This window comes from Orcinus orca, chromosome 13, assembly GCF_937001465.1.
Source record: "Orcinus orca chromosome 13, mOrcOrc1.1, whole genome shotgun sequence".
NCBI lineage: Eukaryota > Metazoa > Chordata > Mammalia > Artiodactyla > Delphinidae > Orcinus > Orcinus orca.
The window spans coordinates 67,473,210-67,489,833 of record NC_064571.1 but is presented as its reverse complement, the minus strand read 5'-3'; the positions used below and the strand labels follow the sequence as shown (position 1 = coordinate 67,489,833).

Here is a 16,624-nt window from a genome sequence, read left to right as displayed (position 1 = left end):
AATCTTCAGCACACAACCCTCGTTCTTTGCAGCTTGTGTGGGTATCAGTACAGGGAGGAAAGTGTATCAAAAAGAACCCATCTACATTGTTCTTTGGGGATACATGAACCCTATGGGTCCCACCAATAGGGCAAGATTCTGGTACCCAAAGTGGACAAGAGCAGGTGAAGTCCTCCCCACACCCAATAGAAAGCTGGCTCAATGAGGTTTCCTTCTGGCTGGTCCTGTTACCTTTTCCCACCTCAGCAACTGGCAGCCGGGACGGAGGTACGCCTTGGATGGAACATCTGTGGTCAATGGTCTGGCTGTCTCAAGGAGGTGGGTGGGTGGCAGGACCGTGCCTGATCACGGGGTGGGTGGGACCCCAGGGTCGTAGTGGTGAACTCGGGGCCATGCCTTCCCAGTAGGGACATCCTGCACACTGCATGGACCTAGGATCCCTGACTACACACCGTAAGTCATGGAAGTCCAGAGAACAAGGCAGTTGGAAGGGAAAGACTTAAGGAGCAAACTCCCTTTTGAAGAAACTGAGGACGGTCAGACAGAGAGGCAGTGGCAAGACTGAGATTACAACGCAGGGCCCTGCATCACTCCCACTCACTGAGGGTTAATGCTGCCCCAGGAAGGACGGGGCTTTCGCAAGTGCCGAGAAGCAGGGCTGGGCTGTGATTAGTGGAGATAGCCACGAGGTGTCACTGTCTCACCACCATCCGTGGCTGCACTGTGGCCTGGATTCCACCCTTCCAGGGCAGTGTCAAAGCTAATGACCAACTCTGGGTGAGAGAAGGGGCACTGTTTTTTCATTCCATGCATAAGGTTTTAAAAAAAATGTTTTAATTGAAATATGGTTGATGTCCAATACTATGTTAATTTTCAGGTAAACTACAAAATGATTTGACATTTGCATACATTATGCAGTGATCACCACGGTAAGTCTAGCAACCATCTGTCCCTACACAAAGTTATTACAATATTATGGACCATATTCCTTATGCTGTAATATACAGCGAAGGGGCTTTTGAAATTTCCATCGCTGAAAAATCATAAAAGGAGTAGCCCCTCCCAGGCTGAGGGAAAAGAGCACCGTTTATTTCTCTAGAGAGCGGGTCCCAGTAAGAGCTCTTGCTGCTGCATTGTTAGGGGCTCTTTCTTCCTGCCTAATTGCTGTCTCTTCATGATGACCGTGGCTTAGAATCCTTAGGCTCTGGCTCCCCAAGTGTGTGCCGTGGAAGGGACCTTAGAGATCTCCAACTTCAGCCCCTTCATTTTAAGGGAAGCCGAGAAAGAGAAGGCCATTCCCAAAGCACACATAGCTGGATGGAGGCAGAACCAGGACTTGAACCTGAGACCCCAGAGGCCTTGCCCAGTGCTCTGTCCACTCCACCGTGCTCCCTGTCTCTACACTACACATGCTCGGCCACTCATTCTCTTAACACTATTGGGCACTTACTCTCAACTATTTTTCTTTTCTTTGTGCCTGAACAGAATTGGAAACTCTTCAAGACATAAGATGACATGGCATGTCAGTGATCCCATCAGAAGGGCACAGCTGGGGGTCAGTTTCCTTCCCTTGGTCAAGAGTATTTACCAACTCAGAATTCTTCTCCATACAAGGACTACTCCTATTTGAGCGAGCTTTACATGAGTAAGATCAAATTCTACCTGGAAGTTGGGGGGTGGGGGGGTGGGGAGAGAGAGAGATGCAGTTTCTAAATGATAACATAGAGTCTTCTGGTAAGTACTGACATAGCTAATAGAGTCAAATAAGTGAAACCTGATTTAGTGACGGAAACAGCGCACCGTGGATACGGGTCTATTCGATTCATGACTACATGCTTAATTTTTATGTCTTCTCTCCTAAATCAAGCCCTTATATATTAACCGCCACGTTCTCCTATCTAGCTTCCTTGAATCAACTCTCTTGCTTCTTATCTTTCCCACACATTTTACTAGATTAATCTACCATAAACTCTACTTTCATCATATCACTCCCTTGTTCGAACAATAAATTGTTATCTTCTAATATAACAAAACAAAACACAAAAGAGTATTTACCAATGTCATCCATTCTTTATGCCAAAAAAGGGAAGACATGAGATGAGAATTCAAAATCAGACAGAGGATGGGGCAATGCTGCAGAGATGGCAGCTCAGATGGCAAGCTCCAGCCAGGCTGGCCGGAGGCTCCTTGCTGAGCCCACACCGGGTACTTGAGTGGGAAGGAACCTTTGGAAGGTGGATGCTTTGAAGCTGCATCAACTGTGACCATCAGGGGGCAGTGTTTTACCACGTCCTGCTCGGTCCAAGAGACTGTTTTCTGAGCACTGAAGAAAGTAAATCTTTTAAGGGAACAGAGGGGTGTTTAAAACAAGAGTCTAAGTGCGGGAAAAAAAGAAAGATGTATCAGTCTGGACTTGAAATTGATCCCTGAATGCAGTCATTCTATTGTTTTTGTCTGTGTCTATTCTTACTCGGCAGTTAAACAGTTGCCACAGCTATGAAGTTGGAGAATTATGTCTCGGTGTGGAGCCCCTTTCACATGGTCCTTCTCCCATGGTCCAGAGTTGTTCACAATCTTAGAAACCCTCTGGGGGCATTCGGGGGTCTCAGAAAGAATGGTCTAGAATCTGGCTAGGGATGCCGCAGCCTGTGCAGCCTCAAGCCCATCCACCTTCCTCCCCACTGTCCTCCACCTGGCTGCAGAGTTGGCTCGCCTGCCCTTTCTGCACCTAACTGCTGATACTCAGGCATCACCCGCTCTGCTGCAGCCCAGTGCCGCAGCTCTACGCATTACTGACCACTCCGTTGGGATATTAAGCACTTTTGGCTTGGCTGGGGGATGGTTAATCAACAACGTTGTCAGAGTGATGGATTCTTCCAGGATTACTGCTTAATTAGCTTGTTTAGAGGTAAAAATCAACTAGGACATCAGCTCTCTGGGAGCTGGAAGGAGGGGAGCAGTGAGCTGGGAGGTGGCGGGGAGGGATCTCAGCCATCCAGGGCAGCAGGCGTGGGGCTGAGAGGGTGGGGGAGGGGTGGCGGGAGGCCTCTGGCCAGAGCAGACCTTAAGCTTGAATTCATCGGGCATTTCATAGCCTTCCTGGTTGCTGCAGCCCAGAGCATTTCCACCATTCAGCGGAGCTGCAAAAGCAGCGAGTCCTGAAAAGTCACCTGAGGGCCACAGCCACCACTTGAGAGCTTTAAAAGAAAAAAGCAGATTCCCAGGTCTAGCACCAGACTTTCCGGATCAGAATTTCTGAAGTTTTTTAGAAAAGCTATTCCTAATTTTTATGCACAATGAAGTTTGAGAGCTACCACTCTGATTGGTGTCGGGCAAGTCAGCATTTCCACTGGCAACAGATTTCAGATGATTGGGTCTATGGCCACCACCCGACCGACGTCCATAGACCCCAGTCTTCCTCCTTCTGTTTTTTTCTTTTTTAACTTTTTATTTTAGGTTGGAGTATAGTTGATTAACATGTTGTGTTAGTTTCAGGTGTGCAGCAAAGTGATTCAGTTATACATATGCATGTATCAATTCTTTTTTTTTAAATAAATTTATTTATTTTTTTTGGGCTGCATTGGGTCTTTGTTGCTGCACATGGGCCTTCTCTAACTGTGGCAAGCGGGGGCTACTCTTTGTTGCGGTGCGCGGGCTTCTCATTGCAGTGGCTTCTCTTGTTGCCAAGCATGGGCTCCAGGCACACGGGCTTCAGTAGTTGTGGCACGCGGGCTCAGTAGTTGTGGCTCGCAGGCTCAGTAGTTGTTGCTCTGCGGCATGTGGGATCTTCCCGGACCAGGGATCGAACCCCTGTTCCCTGTGTTGGCAGGCGGATTCTTAACCACTGCGCCACCAGGGAAGCCCATATGTGTACCTATTCTTTTTCAAATTCTTTTCCCATTTAGGTTGTTACATAATCTCCTGATTTCTGTCTTGTCCTCAGTCTCTCCTGTCTTATTCGTCTGTATTGCTCCCTGCCACGCCTCATTTGTTTGCCCCTGTCTGTCTGAATCATCCTCCCCGCCAGCTCTCCATCTCCATCTGCTTGTCGTTCCCTCTCCCCCCATTTTTCTCTTTCCCCTGTGCTGACTATTGTCTGTTGGCACCTGACACTCTTTATACCCCCTTTCTATACCCTCTTCCATTTGGCAGAGGCTGGAAGCCTCTAGAAGAGTCCCAGATATATTTTAAGTCCCACCGGTGAGATGCACTTATGACCTGAAAGGCAGCAGAGAGGCAGAGCCTTGTTATTCTGCCTCTGGCAGGGTGGGCAGACATGTGGGCTTCAGCGGATGTGAGGTTTTGTCCTGCAAGTCACCTGCTTAGGCCTGCAGGCAGCTGTGACCATTTCTGGCCGCTCCCTGTCGTATCTGGTGAGGGTGGCGGCGGCAGCAGCAGCTTCTTTGTTCTCTGAAAGCTAGTGGTGAACCTGGGAGTTGGTGGTGATTGTGTCTGGCCTGCGCTCCTCCAGCAAACCCAACAATTTTGTGAGCAACTCACTCCCTGTGTTAAATACGTCCTTTTTGATATACCTTGAGTGGTTCCTGCTTTCTCGCCTGATGCTGCCTGATATACTCTCCGTTCCTCCCTTCCGCTTAACCTTTTCTTCTATTCCACACTCCCTGCCCTGTCCCTATTCCCAGCCCCTCCTCCTAACTGGCTATTATATGAAACTGAAAGTTTTAAATGATTAGATTTGGATAAGTTATATTATCTCCATTCTTAATTTAAAACATAGGTGAGTGGAACATTTTTTGAGGTTGGAAAACCCCTCGTTGAACTGAGTTGGCTATATCTGAGGTCCTCCTGGATTCTGTCCTAGTGGGTCAGGGCCCTTGATGGAGCACAGGGGATGGGGGAGGGAAGAGGGAAAGCACAGGCATGCCATGTGCTGCACTGTTCCACTGTAATCCTGCCTCTGTCCCCATTGGGCCTGGAGGTGGCAAGAACCAAGGAACCTATTTCTGTTCTAGGGAGAAGCAAGACTGACGTCACCCCAAACCACTGGGTTTGCACGTAGAGCTGCTCTCTGGGCCTGGGTTTCCCCGGTGTGTGTGTTTGTGTACACACGTGTCCACTCTCACCAGGGTAACCTCCCACTCCGGGGAAGCAGGCCTGTCCTTTGCGTTCCTCCACTTGGGGGCTACTTAGGCCCAGCTGCTGCAGAGGGCACAGTCACTGAGTCAGGGGACTTGGGTTTCAAGGCATGTGGCTGGAGCAGCAAAGTGTGCAGGTGTGTTGGACTTTCTACCTGGAGGTACAGGTGAAGGTCATCTCTGAGTCCTGCCAAAGCAGCCCATTCATTTTTTTGAGCTGTCCGTTGTTTTAAAGCAGAGTCTGTGTTGACCAGTCGGGACCAGCGTTTCGCATGCAGAAAATCTTACCTAAGAGGGCAGTCTGATAGCCCAGGACTTGGGGTCTTCAGGCATTAGCTCTGTCTACCTCTGAAGTCCATGCTGATAACCATGGCCATCTATCCTGGTCAGCCAAGCACAGGGCCAGGAGGCCCAAGCTATGCTGTGTGTCTGGCCCTGCTCTGCTACTGAAATGATTGCAAACACGCCGCAGCAGTTCCTGTGAGAGGCAGGTTAGTTGGCTGTGTGTTTGTTCCTCGTACCGGGACGCATCCACCTCCAAACACTCACTTAGTACCTGAGTATGGGCGTTTGCGTGATGGCGCACCCCTGCCCAGGCCATCAACCTTCTGATGGTTTCTTCTCAGAAAGGTCACACCCTGGCAGTTTCTTGCCCTCCTATTCTCTTGACACACGCATCTGCGAGGATTCCCTCACTGGAGAGATGCTTCTAGGAATGAGTTCTCAAATGTCAGTTCTCCTAAGTGGGGTCTGGCCTGGCCACTCTCTGGAAGCTCTTCTATACTCTGGTGGGGCACGACCTTTTAGAGCTATCTGATGACCATTTTATGGATCATAGGAGTGAGGGAGGCGTCCACCTTGCTGGCTGGATTTCCCCTCCCCCAAAGGTATTTTTCATCCGGAACTAAGATCCGATTTGTCACGGAGTTGAAGACCCTTATTTTGCCACCTGGCTGTGAAACAGGATTCAGATATCGGAGAGTATGACTCATTCTGCAAACACCCAACGGACCGTTCCGATGTCACGCACAGCACCCTGTGGGTGGGCAGACTGAGAAATGATTGGGTTGATGGGAGGGGAACCGAGATGTAGCTTCTCCCCTGCTCTCCCACGAGGGATCATCTTCTGCTTCGTTCTCCTGGGATTCCAGGCTGGGGTTCTGAAGTATTCAGATGACCTGTTCCATGATCGTGCGCTAACCAGAGCTTCACCCAGCTGAGGACCTGGCCCAGGATCCTCGAAGGCGGCTTTGACTGTGCTGCAAGCAGCGCAGGCTTTGCTGTATCACACCTCTGGGGGCAGCACAGCCCAATGGAACAAGGGCCAGATTCCTGAGTGATCACCGGGAATTTGTCTTAGAGAGAGACACAGATGCTCAAATGCAAAAGGTCCGGGGTGAGTAAAGAAGCTTTTCCTTCGAGTGACTACAGAGGCCAGGCCCCATTCCCACAGATGCTGTTCAGGTCCACCAGACAACAGAGGGAGCACCTGTACCACCTACTGGCAAGGCTGGACCAGCTCCATCACACCCATGGCTCCAATGGATGGCAATGTCCCTACTTTATTCTTCAAAATTCCCCAGAGGCACCCTACCCACCTACTCTGCCCTGTCTGAGCACAAACCATAGTCCATTTAGCACCTGAGTGCCTGCAGCAAAGTGGAGGCGAAGTCAGTTCCTCTGACCCCCTGGACAGGATGGAAGGGCTGAGAAGAGGGGCAGCTAGAATAACTACAACTCTGTCCTCTGGTCTAGCTGAGCTCTGGTCTGCTGGCTGTGGACCCCTGGGGAATAGTGGCTTTTCTCGAGGGCTTGTCTCTTGGATTCAAGTGATATCTCTGCATAGACATTTTTTTCTACAACTATAATCAAACATCTTTCCTGCCTACCTGGTAAAGAAGCCACCTCAACTGTTCTTCTCTGTCTCCCTCCTCTTCTCTTGAGTCTTAAACTCTTGTCTCTCAGATTATTTGCTAGTTTGCTTATTTATTTTTCATAACGGTCCAGCCCAAGGTACATAATTAAAAAATTCAAGACATTCATACAAAGCATGAAGAAAAAACAGCAGTCCCCTGCCCCATTCCTACCCAAAATTCCTCTCTCCAAACTCTTTCTTCTGAACTTTACTTCTCAATAATAGTTTATATGGTTACCCCTTGACTTACCAATTTTAAATGGCTACTGACTCCTCATGATGGAAGATGGGGCTGGGTTGCTTCTAACCCCACTTTCATGCCTGTATCTTCTCTCCCTCCATTCTCTATTATGTCACATTTTTTTGTTAAATCAATACTCAATTTTTATTTTATTCTGCTGAGTGAAGAAAAACTCTAGGTTCATATTTCCTTTCTTCTAAGAAGTCTTTGTTCTTCCAGGAGTTAGCAATTACCTCATTTTAAAAATCTGCTTGGGGCTTCCCTGGTGGCGCAGTGGTTGAGAATCTGCCTGCCAATGCAGGGGACACGGGTTCGAGCCCTGGTCTGGGAAGATCCCACATGCCGCGGAGCAACTGGGCCCGTGAGCCACGGCTGCTGAGCCTGCGAGTCCGGAGCCTGTGCTCCGCAACAAGAGAGGCCGCGATAGTGAGAGGCCCCCGCTCGCCACAACTGGAGAAAGCCCTCGCACAGAAACGAAGACCCAACACAGCCAAAAATAAATAAATTAATTAAAAAAAAATCTGCTTGGTCTATGTCATTATCCTAATAATTCTTCCAACCCTCCAGCAGAAATTCAAAATCCTTCGGAACACTATTTTTCTCATGATTAAGCGATTAGATGAAACCACTGGTTCCGTTTTTCCCATAGGTCGCTTCTCCTGCTCCCTGCTGGGCTTCTGGCTCTCTCGTTCAGCTCTGCAGCTCTGGCCTTTGGACTTCCGTAGTGAGTGAAGGATATAGTGCTGGACCTCCCGTTTCCTGGATTCCAAGTCTTTCTCCATCTTCGTTCATGTCCTTGGAGTTTTCATGTTATTGTCCTAGTTGGATACATTTCTCTTTAAAAGCTAGCTCTGGAAAGCTGCACACCCTAGGGGTGAAAGGTGCCTGGTAATCACCAGGTGTATGTTTGCCAAAGGAGGTGGGGAGTTTTCCTAACACCAGAGGCAAATCCAGACTCTCAGCTCTCAGAAAGAATTTCTTTGGTCTGAAGGCTGGAGAGACGGATTTATTAGGATAGAAGCAGACCCACTCTTCTGAAAACTGCTGTTGGTAAATCAGCAGGATCAGGGCCACCGCTGCCCGTATTTCACCCTCATGCAGAGTAGGAGGAGGTGGCCCCTTCCTCCAGACACTTTATTTATGCGTAGTGGGAACTGTTCTAAATGCTAACTTTGTTAGAGTAAGGCACTTTACTGCCATATTGACAGTAGATCAACGTGAATGTAGATGACATCAGCTACACAAACTCTCAGCAGGGTGTGACTTGCAGTGTAGAAACCTCTAGACTCTGAAATCAGTTAAGATCAACATAGCCTCAAGTGTCCAAGGACCATACACCAAAGCACAGAGTATTAGCTTTCTTTAAAGTAAGAATTCAATACTTTTAAATAATTTTAACATAAACATGGCCCCCAGTGTGACAACCGAAGTGTGTGCTTTGTTCAAAAGAAACAGATATGATGAGAGGGGAGGAAGAGGAGTTGTCTGGTCGGTTTTAATATCGTAGTTTACTAAGTTAGAGGAGAGCAGATGGGATGAAGATGAGAGAGAGGAACAGAAATGTTCTCACAATGGGAGGACACCCCAGCTTTCCTGGTGAGTCCAAGGGCAGGTAGAAGCTTCCTGTACACAGTTTGTAGGAAGCAGCCCAGAATGGGTAGACTGGAGAGGGGCTTCACAACCCCAAGTCTCTGGGGAGAAGCTCACATAGCTCATCTGACAAGGCCTTCACTAGTTCCCGTGACTGCTTCCTGGCACGGAGGACCAAATGAGCAAGGTGAGGGAATCCGCCTCTGGATTGAGTGTTGGCCAACAGTGAACCTGGGAGTGATGGGAATCCTGGAAGAAAGTAACTCTGACTTTGTAATAGCAGAGTAAGGGAATGTTGGCCAGAGTTGAAATGTTCCTGAGACTTAGGAAAGCAGATTTCAAAAGAGTGAGAGGATCAATGGGTTAGACAATAGCCTTTATAAAAGAATATAGGTCATGATGTATTGGAGATTATAACAAGATAACGTTAACTATCTGCTCTCCAGTAATCCCAATGGGCAAGAAAATAGAAATAGCTGAAATAGCAGGAAGATGTGGGTCTAAGACAATATTGACAATATTTACAATGTTTACATCCCATTTACAAAAGTTGGGATGAGAACAAAACAAAGGAAGGCACAAACCTGAAAGGACAATTTCTTTCAGTCATTTTGGAAATCGTTACTGAGTGGTTTCTCCACATGCTAAGGAGATAGCAACAAATAAGACATACCTAGGCTTACAGTGTAGCAGGGAATACAGACATCAAGACAGTAATTAAAAGTGTACTGATTTAGCAAACTACAAATACAGGGAAACTTCCTCAACTTGACAAATGGTATCTACAAAAACCCCAGAGCGGGACTTCCCTGGCGGTCCAGTGGTTAAGACTCTGCACTTCGACTGCAGGAGGTGCAGGTTCCATCCCTGGTCAGGGAACTAAGATCCCACATGCTGTGTGGTGCGGCCAAAACAAACAAACAAAAAACAAAACCCACAGCTAACATCATACTTATCGGTGAAAGACTTGGGAGTTCTCTCCCAAGATCAGGAACACAAGAATGTCTGCTTTCTCCACCTCTACTCAGCATTGTACTAGAAGTTGTAGCCAGGACAGTTAGACAAGAAAAGTAAATAAAAGTCATCCAGATTGGAATGGAGAAAATAAAACTATCTCCATTTGCAGATGACATGATTTTATATACATAAAACCTAAGGAATCCCCTAAAAAACTATTAGAACTAAGAAATAAGTTCAGAAAGGTGGCAGAATATACAAAAATCAATTTTACTTCTATACATTAGCAATGAATAAGCTAAGAGTGAAATTATGTATAATAGCATCAAATTGAATAAAATGCTTAGGAGTAAATTTAACAAAGGAAGCGCAGGACTTCTACACTGAAAACCACAAAATATTGTTGAAAGAAACTAAATAAGATCTAAAAATAATGGAGAGACATCTCATGTTCATGGATCAGAAAATGTTATGTTGTGAAGATGGCAATACTCCCCAAATTGATCTACAGATTTATGTGATTGCCAGAAAAATCCCAGCTGCCTTTATTTTCTGCAGAGTTTGTCAAGCTGACCCTAAAATTCATATGTAAATGCAAGGAACTCAGTCACCAAAACAATCTTGAGAAAGAAAACCAAGTTGGAAGACTCACACTTCCTGATTTCAAAACATACTACAAAAGTATAGTAATCAACAGAGTGTGGTACTATCAAAAGGATAGGCATTAAGATAATGGGATAGAATTTAAAGTTCAGGAATAAATCCTTACATTATGATAAACTGGTTTTTGTAAAGGGTGCCAAAACAATAAAATGGGGCAAATAATAGTCTCTTTAATAAATGGTGCTGGGACAACTGGATATACAGGAAAAGAATGAAGTTGGACACGCTACATCACACCATATACAAAAATTACCTCAGAATGGATCAAAGACCTAAATGTAAGAGTTAAACTATAAAACTCTTAGGAGAAAAACATAGGAGTAAATACTTATGATCTTGGGGTAGACAATGATCTCTTAGATACAATACCAAAAGTGTAAGTGACAAAAGAAAAAATAGATAAGCTGGACTTCATCAAAATTAAAAACTCTGAAAATGATATCATCAAGAAACTTAAAAGACAACCTGCAGAATGGGAGAAAATTTTTGCAAATCACATAGATGATAAGGGACTGGTAACTAGAATATATATATAAAGAACTCTTACAACTCAGCAACAAAATGATAAATAACCCAGTTTTAAAAACAGACAAAGGATTTGAACAGACATTTCTCCAAAGAAGATATACAAATGGCTAATAAACAACAAAAAGGTACTCAAAATCATGAGCTATCAGGGAACTGTAAATCAAAACCACAATGAGATATAACGTCATACCCTCCAAGACAGCTATAATAAAAAAGACAACGAAAAGTGTTGGCGAGATGAAGGAAATTGAAGATGATTTAAAGAAATGGAAAGATATCCCATGCTCTTGTATTAGAAGAATTAATATTATTTAAATGACCACACTACCCAAAGCAATCTACAGATTTAATGCAATCCCTATCAAACTACCCAGAACATTTTTTACAGAAGTAGAACAAATAATCCTAAAATTTATATGGAACCACAAAAGACCCCAAATTGCTAAAGCAATCCTGAGAAAAAAGAATAAAGCTGGAGGTATAACCCTTCCAGACTTTAGACAGTACTACAAAGCTACAATAATCAAAACAGCATGTTATTGGCACAAAAACAGACACATAGATCAATGGAACGGAAGAGAGAGCCCAGAAATAAACCCACATACCTATGGTCAATTAACCTATGACAAAGGAGGCAAGGATATACAATGGAGAAAAGACCGGCTCTTCAACAACTAGCACTGGGAAAACTGGACAGCCACATGTAAAACAGTGAGATTAGAACATTCGCTCACATAAAACTCTGAGAAGAGAACACAGCCAGAATACTCTTTGACATAAATCATAGGGAATATTTTCTTGGATCAGTCTCCTAAGGTAAAAGAAATAAAAGCAAAAATAAATGCTTTTGCACAGCAAAGGAAATGAAAAGATAACCTATGGAATGGAAAAAATATTTGCAAATGATGCGAATGACAAGCGGTTAATATCCAAAATATACAAACAGCTCATACAACTCAATATAAAAAATAGGCAGAAGACTTCAATAGACATTTTTCTAAATAAGACATACAGATGACAAATAGGCACATGAAAAGACACTCAACATTGCTAATTATTAGAGAAATGCAAATCAAAACCACAATGAGGTATCACCTCACACCTGTCATAATGGCTATCATGAAAAAGTCTACAAATAACAAATGTTGGAGAGGATGTGGAGAAAAGGGAACCCTTATACACTGTTGGTGGGAATGTAAATTGGTACAGCCACTATGGAGAACAGTATGGAGGTTCCTCAAAAAACTGAAGATAGAACTGTCATATGCTCTAGAAATTCCACTCCTGGGTATATATCTGGAGAAAATGAAAACTCTAACTCAAAAATATTCATGCACTACAATGTTCATAGCAGCACTATTTACAATAGCTGAGACATGGAAGCAATCTAAGTGCCCATCAACAGACGACTGGCTTAAGAAGGTGTGGTATAGATACAATGGAATATTACTCAGCCATAAAAAGAAGGAAATTCTGCCATTTGCAGCCATGTGGATGGACCTAGAGAATATTATGCTTAGTGAAATAAGTCAGACAGAGAAAGACAAACACTCTATGATATTGCTTATATGTGAGCTCTAAAAAATAATATAAATGTATGTATATGCAAAACAGAAACAGACTCACAGACATAGAGTCTGTGGTTACAAACTTGTGGTTACCAAAGGGAAGCAGGAAGTGGGGAGGGACAAATTAGGGGTATGGGATTAACAGGTAAAAACTACTATATACAAAATAGATAAGCAACAAGGATACACTGTATAGTACAAGGAATTATACCCATTATCTTGTAATAACCTATAATGGAATATAATCTGCAAAAATACTGAATCACTATGCTGTACACCTGAAACTAACACAGTATGGTAAATCAAGTATACTTTAATAAAAAAAGTGTTGCCGATAATGTGGACAAATTGGAACTCTCATTTACTGCTGGTAGGAATGTAAAGTGGTGTAGCTGCTTTGGAAAACAGTCTGGCAGTTGCTCAAAATGTTATACATCAAGTCACCACATGATCCAGCAATTCCATTTCTAAGTGTACAAATGAAATGAAAACATACATCCATGCAAAAACTTGTACACAAACATTCATAGCAGGATTATCTACAATAGTCAAAAAGTAGAATCTACCTAAGTGCCCGTCAACTGATGAATGGATGAATAAAAGATGGCATACCTACAAGACGAAAATATTATTTGGCACTAAAAAGGAATGAAGTACTAATACACGCTACCACCTGGATGACCCTTGAAAACATTATGCTAAGTGAAAGAAGCCAACCACAAAAGCCCACATATTGCATGATTCCAATGACATCAAGTGTCCAGAACAGGCAAAGCTATAGATGCAGAAGTAGATTCGTGGCCACCTAGGACTAAAGGGATGAGGCAAAAATAGGACTTGACTGCTAATGAGCATGGAGTTTCTTTTTGTGGTGACGAAAAATGTTCTAAACTTACATTGTAGTGATGGTTGCCGAGCTCTGTGACTATGCTGAAGACCACGGAGCTGTATACCTTAAATGGGTAAGCTGTATGCTATGTGAATTATATCTCAATAAGGCTCTACAAAAAAAAGGAAGGAGTGAGCCACAGCAACAAAACAGTGTTTTGAATGTTAGGACCGGGGAAGTGGTTTACACGAATAAATAACATGGAAACCCAATGGGGCCAAGACATGAAGGATCAAGAATGAGGTAACTAACCCAGGGCTGGGCAGACAGTAAGGGCAAAGGGCAAGGTTGGGAAAAGAATGAAACACCGAAGGAAATAAAGATATCTGATAAGGGGTTAATATCCAAAATATATAAAGAACTCATATGACTCAATAGAAAAAAATCCCAATCTGATTTAAAAACGGGCAGAGGATCTGAATAGACATTTTCCCAAAGAAGACATACAGATGGCCAACAGGCACATGGAAAGATGCTCAACATCACTAATCATCAGGGAAATGCAAATCAAAACCACAATGAAATATCACCTCACACCCGGTAGAATGAGTATCATCAAAAATACAAGTGTTGATGAGGAGGTGGAGAAAGGGAACCTTTGTGCACTGTTGGTGGGAATGTAAATTGGTGCAGCCATTATGGCAAACTGTATGGAGTTTCCTTAAAAAATCTGTAATAGGCTCTGGGTATCTGCTCTCCAGAGGACACTGAACCAACTCCTAGTACCATCGGACACACCCACCACTGGAGTGGGCACAGCATGCCAACTTTTACTTGTGTCAAGGAAGACTGTGAGCTGTGGGTCTTGCCCTCAGAGGAGGGCCTCCCATGACCAGCTGCCTGCACACTGTCCTCTGACTGCCCAGCTGGTGATGTCCCTCTGCCTTGAAGTCTCGCTCAGTCCATCCAAAGTACTCCATGTGAACGATGACCTCATCAAGAGCCCACAACACCGGACAGCAACTCCTAATCATTCAAGACTCAGTTCCTAGGCTGTCTCCTAGAGAGACATCACAACTTCCAGGCCAACTTAGCTGTACCATCATCTTTGCGCGAACTTCTGTGTTAGCTTTCACTACAGAGTATTGCAATTGATCTATTATATTCAGTATTTACATTTCTGTCTCTTTCACTCCATAGCAAGACCCTCCAGGGCAATGACCGAGTTTGATTTCCCTAAAGACCTGTATGTTCAGCTGTCTACGGGAGATCTCCATACGGGTGTCCCACAAGCACATCACCATATCCAAAGCTGAACTCATCCGAACACCCCTTAGTGTCCATAGAGCACCCAAGCCTCTTTCATTGCATCTTGTATATTACAGTGTAGTTTCCTATTACAGAACTATCTCTCCCACTAGACAGAGAGGAACTGAGGGCAGAAACCACACGGATTTCATTTATCTCTGTATCCCTGGAGCCCAGCACAGTGCCTCTCATATAGGTGTTATTCAATAAATGGTCACTTAATTGAAAAAAAATTAATAATAGAACTATCATATGATCCAACAATTCTACTTCTGGGTATTTATCCAAAGAAAATAAAAACACTAACTCGGAAAGATACAGACACCTTCCTGTTCATTGCCGCATTCTTTACAGTAGCCAAGACATAGAAACAACCTACTGATACATGTCCGTCAATAGACGAATGGATAAAGAAAATGTGGTATACATATATACATACAACAGAATATTATTCAGCCATAAAAAAGAAGAAAACCCTGCCATTAGTGACAACATGGATGAACCCTGAGGGCACTAAGCTAAGTGAAATAAGTCTGAGAGAGACAAATACTGTACGATTTCACTTACATGTGGACTCTAACAAAAACCACCGCTGAATTCAGAGATACAGAGAACAAAGTGGTTGCCACTGGTGGGAGGTAAGGGGGTTGGTCAAAATGGGTGAAGGTGGTCCAAAGGTGCAAACCTTCAGTTATAAGATACAGAGGTTTTGGGGCGGTTAACATACAGCATGGTGACTATACTGTGTTGTCGATTTGAAAGATGCTAAGAGAGTAGATTGTAAAAGTTCTCATCACAAGAAAAATAATTGTAACTATGTGAGGTGATAACCAAACTTATCACGGTAATCGTTTCGCAATACATACATACATCAAAGCCTTATGTTGTATGCCTAAAATGAACACAGTGTTAAATATCAATTATATCTCAATAAAAAGAAATTTTAAAAAGAATTCTAAATCCCTCCCTCCTAAACTCCAGGCCACACTCTTTCACGGATGCCCCCTGTTCTACATGACTTGGATGAAATCTGCAGCATTGGCCTTGAAACTCATGGGCCAAGCAGCTGAGCCTTGGCTCACACAGAGAAGGGCTCTGTAATCTCTGGGGAGGCTGCCCCCAGGGAGAGAGTCTCGTGTGCAGTTCCTGGAGGGGAAGATGCATTGTGCCCCTGGGAGGAAATGATTCTAAAGCTATGTCATCTTATCTGGGCTCTGGGGTCTGCTCTCCTCCTGGCTTCAGTTGTACATCACCAGGTTCATCCGGTGAGAAATAAGCATCCTTGTTACAACACAACTTTAAACTAGTCAGCTTAACACAGAGCAGGGCAAATGGTACCCTCTTCCCTTGAAAGATCTCAGTCTAGTCTCATCAACCTTTTCCAGCTAATTCCAACCCAAGCAGGAGGTCTCGGCCCTCTATTACAGCATATCTTCCGCTGCTCCCTGAATAGCCGGGCGCTGAGAGGGACAGCTGAGGTCAACCAGCTGGCTGGGTCAGGAGGCTCTTTCAAAAACTCACTGGGAGTAAGTTTAATGTACAGTGAGCTCATGGGGCTTCCCTGGTGGCACAGTGGTTAGGAATCCACCTGCCAATGCAGGGGACATGGGTTCGAGCCCTGATCCAGGAAGATCCCACATGCTGCGGAGCAACTAAGCCCGTGCGCCACAACTACTGAGCCTGCGCTCTAGAACCCGCAAGCCACAACTACTGAGCCCGCACGCCTACAGCCCGTGCTCTGCAGCAAGAGAAGCCACCGCAATGAGAAGCCGACGCACCGCAACGAAGACCCAACGCAGCCAAAAATAAATAAATTAAAAACAACAGTGAGCTCCACAGGTGTTCCTTAGTTCCCTCCTGGATTTATGACTCCCACACAATCCTCTGCTCTATTAAGCGATTGGAAAAAATAAAATCTGTCTGCCAGGA

General features: G+C 44.5%; 1 protein-coding gene across 1 annotated transcript in view; it reads right to left on the bottom strand.

Moving 5' to 3' along the window:
• Positions 1-5,905: 5,905 nt before the first annotated feature.
• Positions 5,906-16,624, bottom strand: part of CAPN13 (calpain 13) — a 68,254-nt gene continuing 57,535 nt past the window's right edge. Inside the window, 1 exon segment of the mRNA XM_049695810.1 lies at positions 5,906-6,049. Within this exon segment, the coding sequence (XP_049551767.1) occupies positions 5,906-6,049 (144 nt within the window).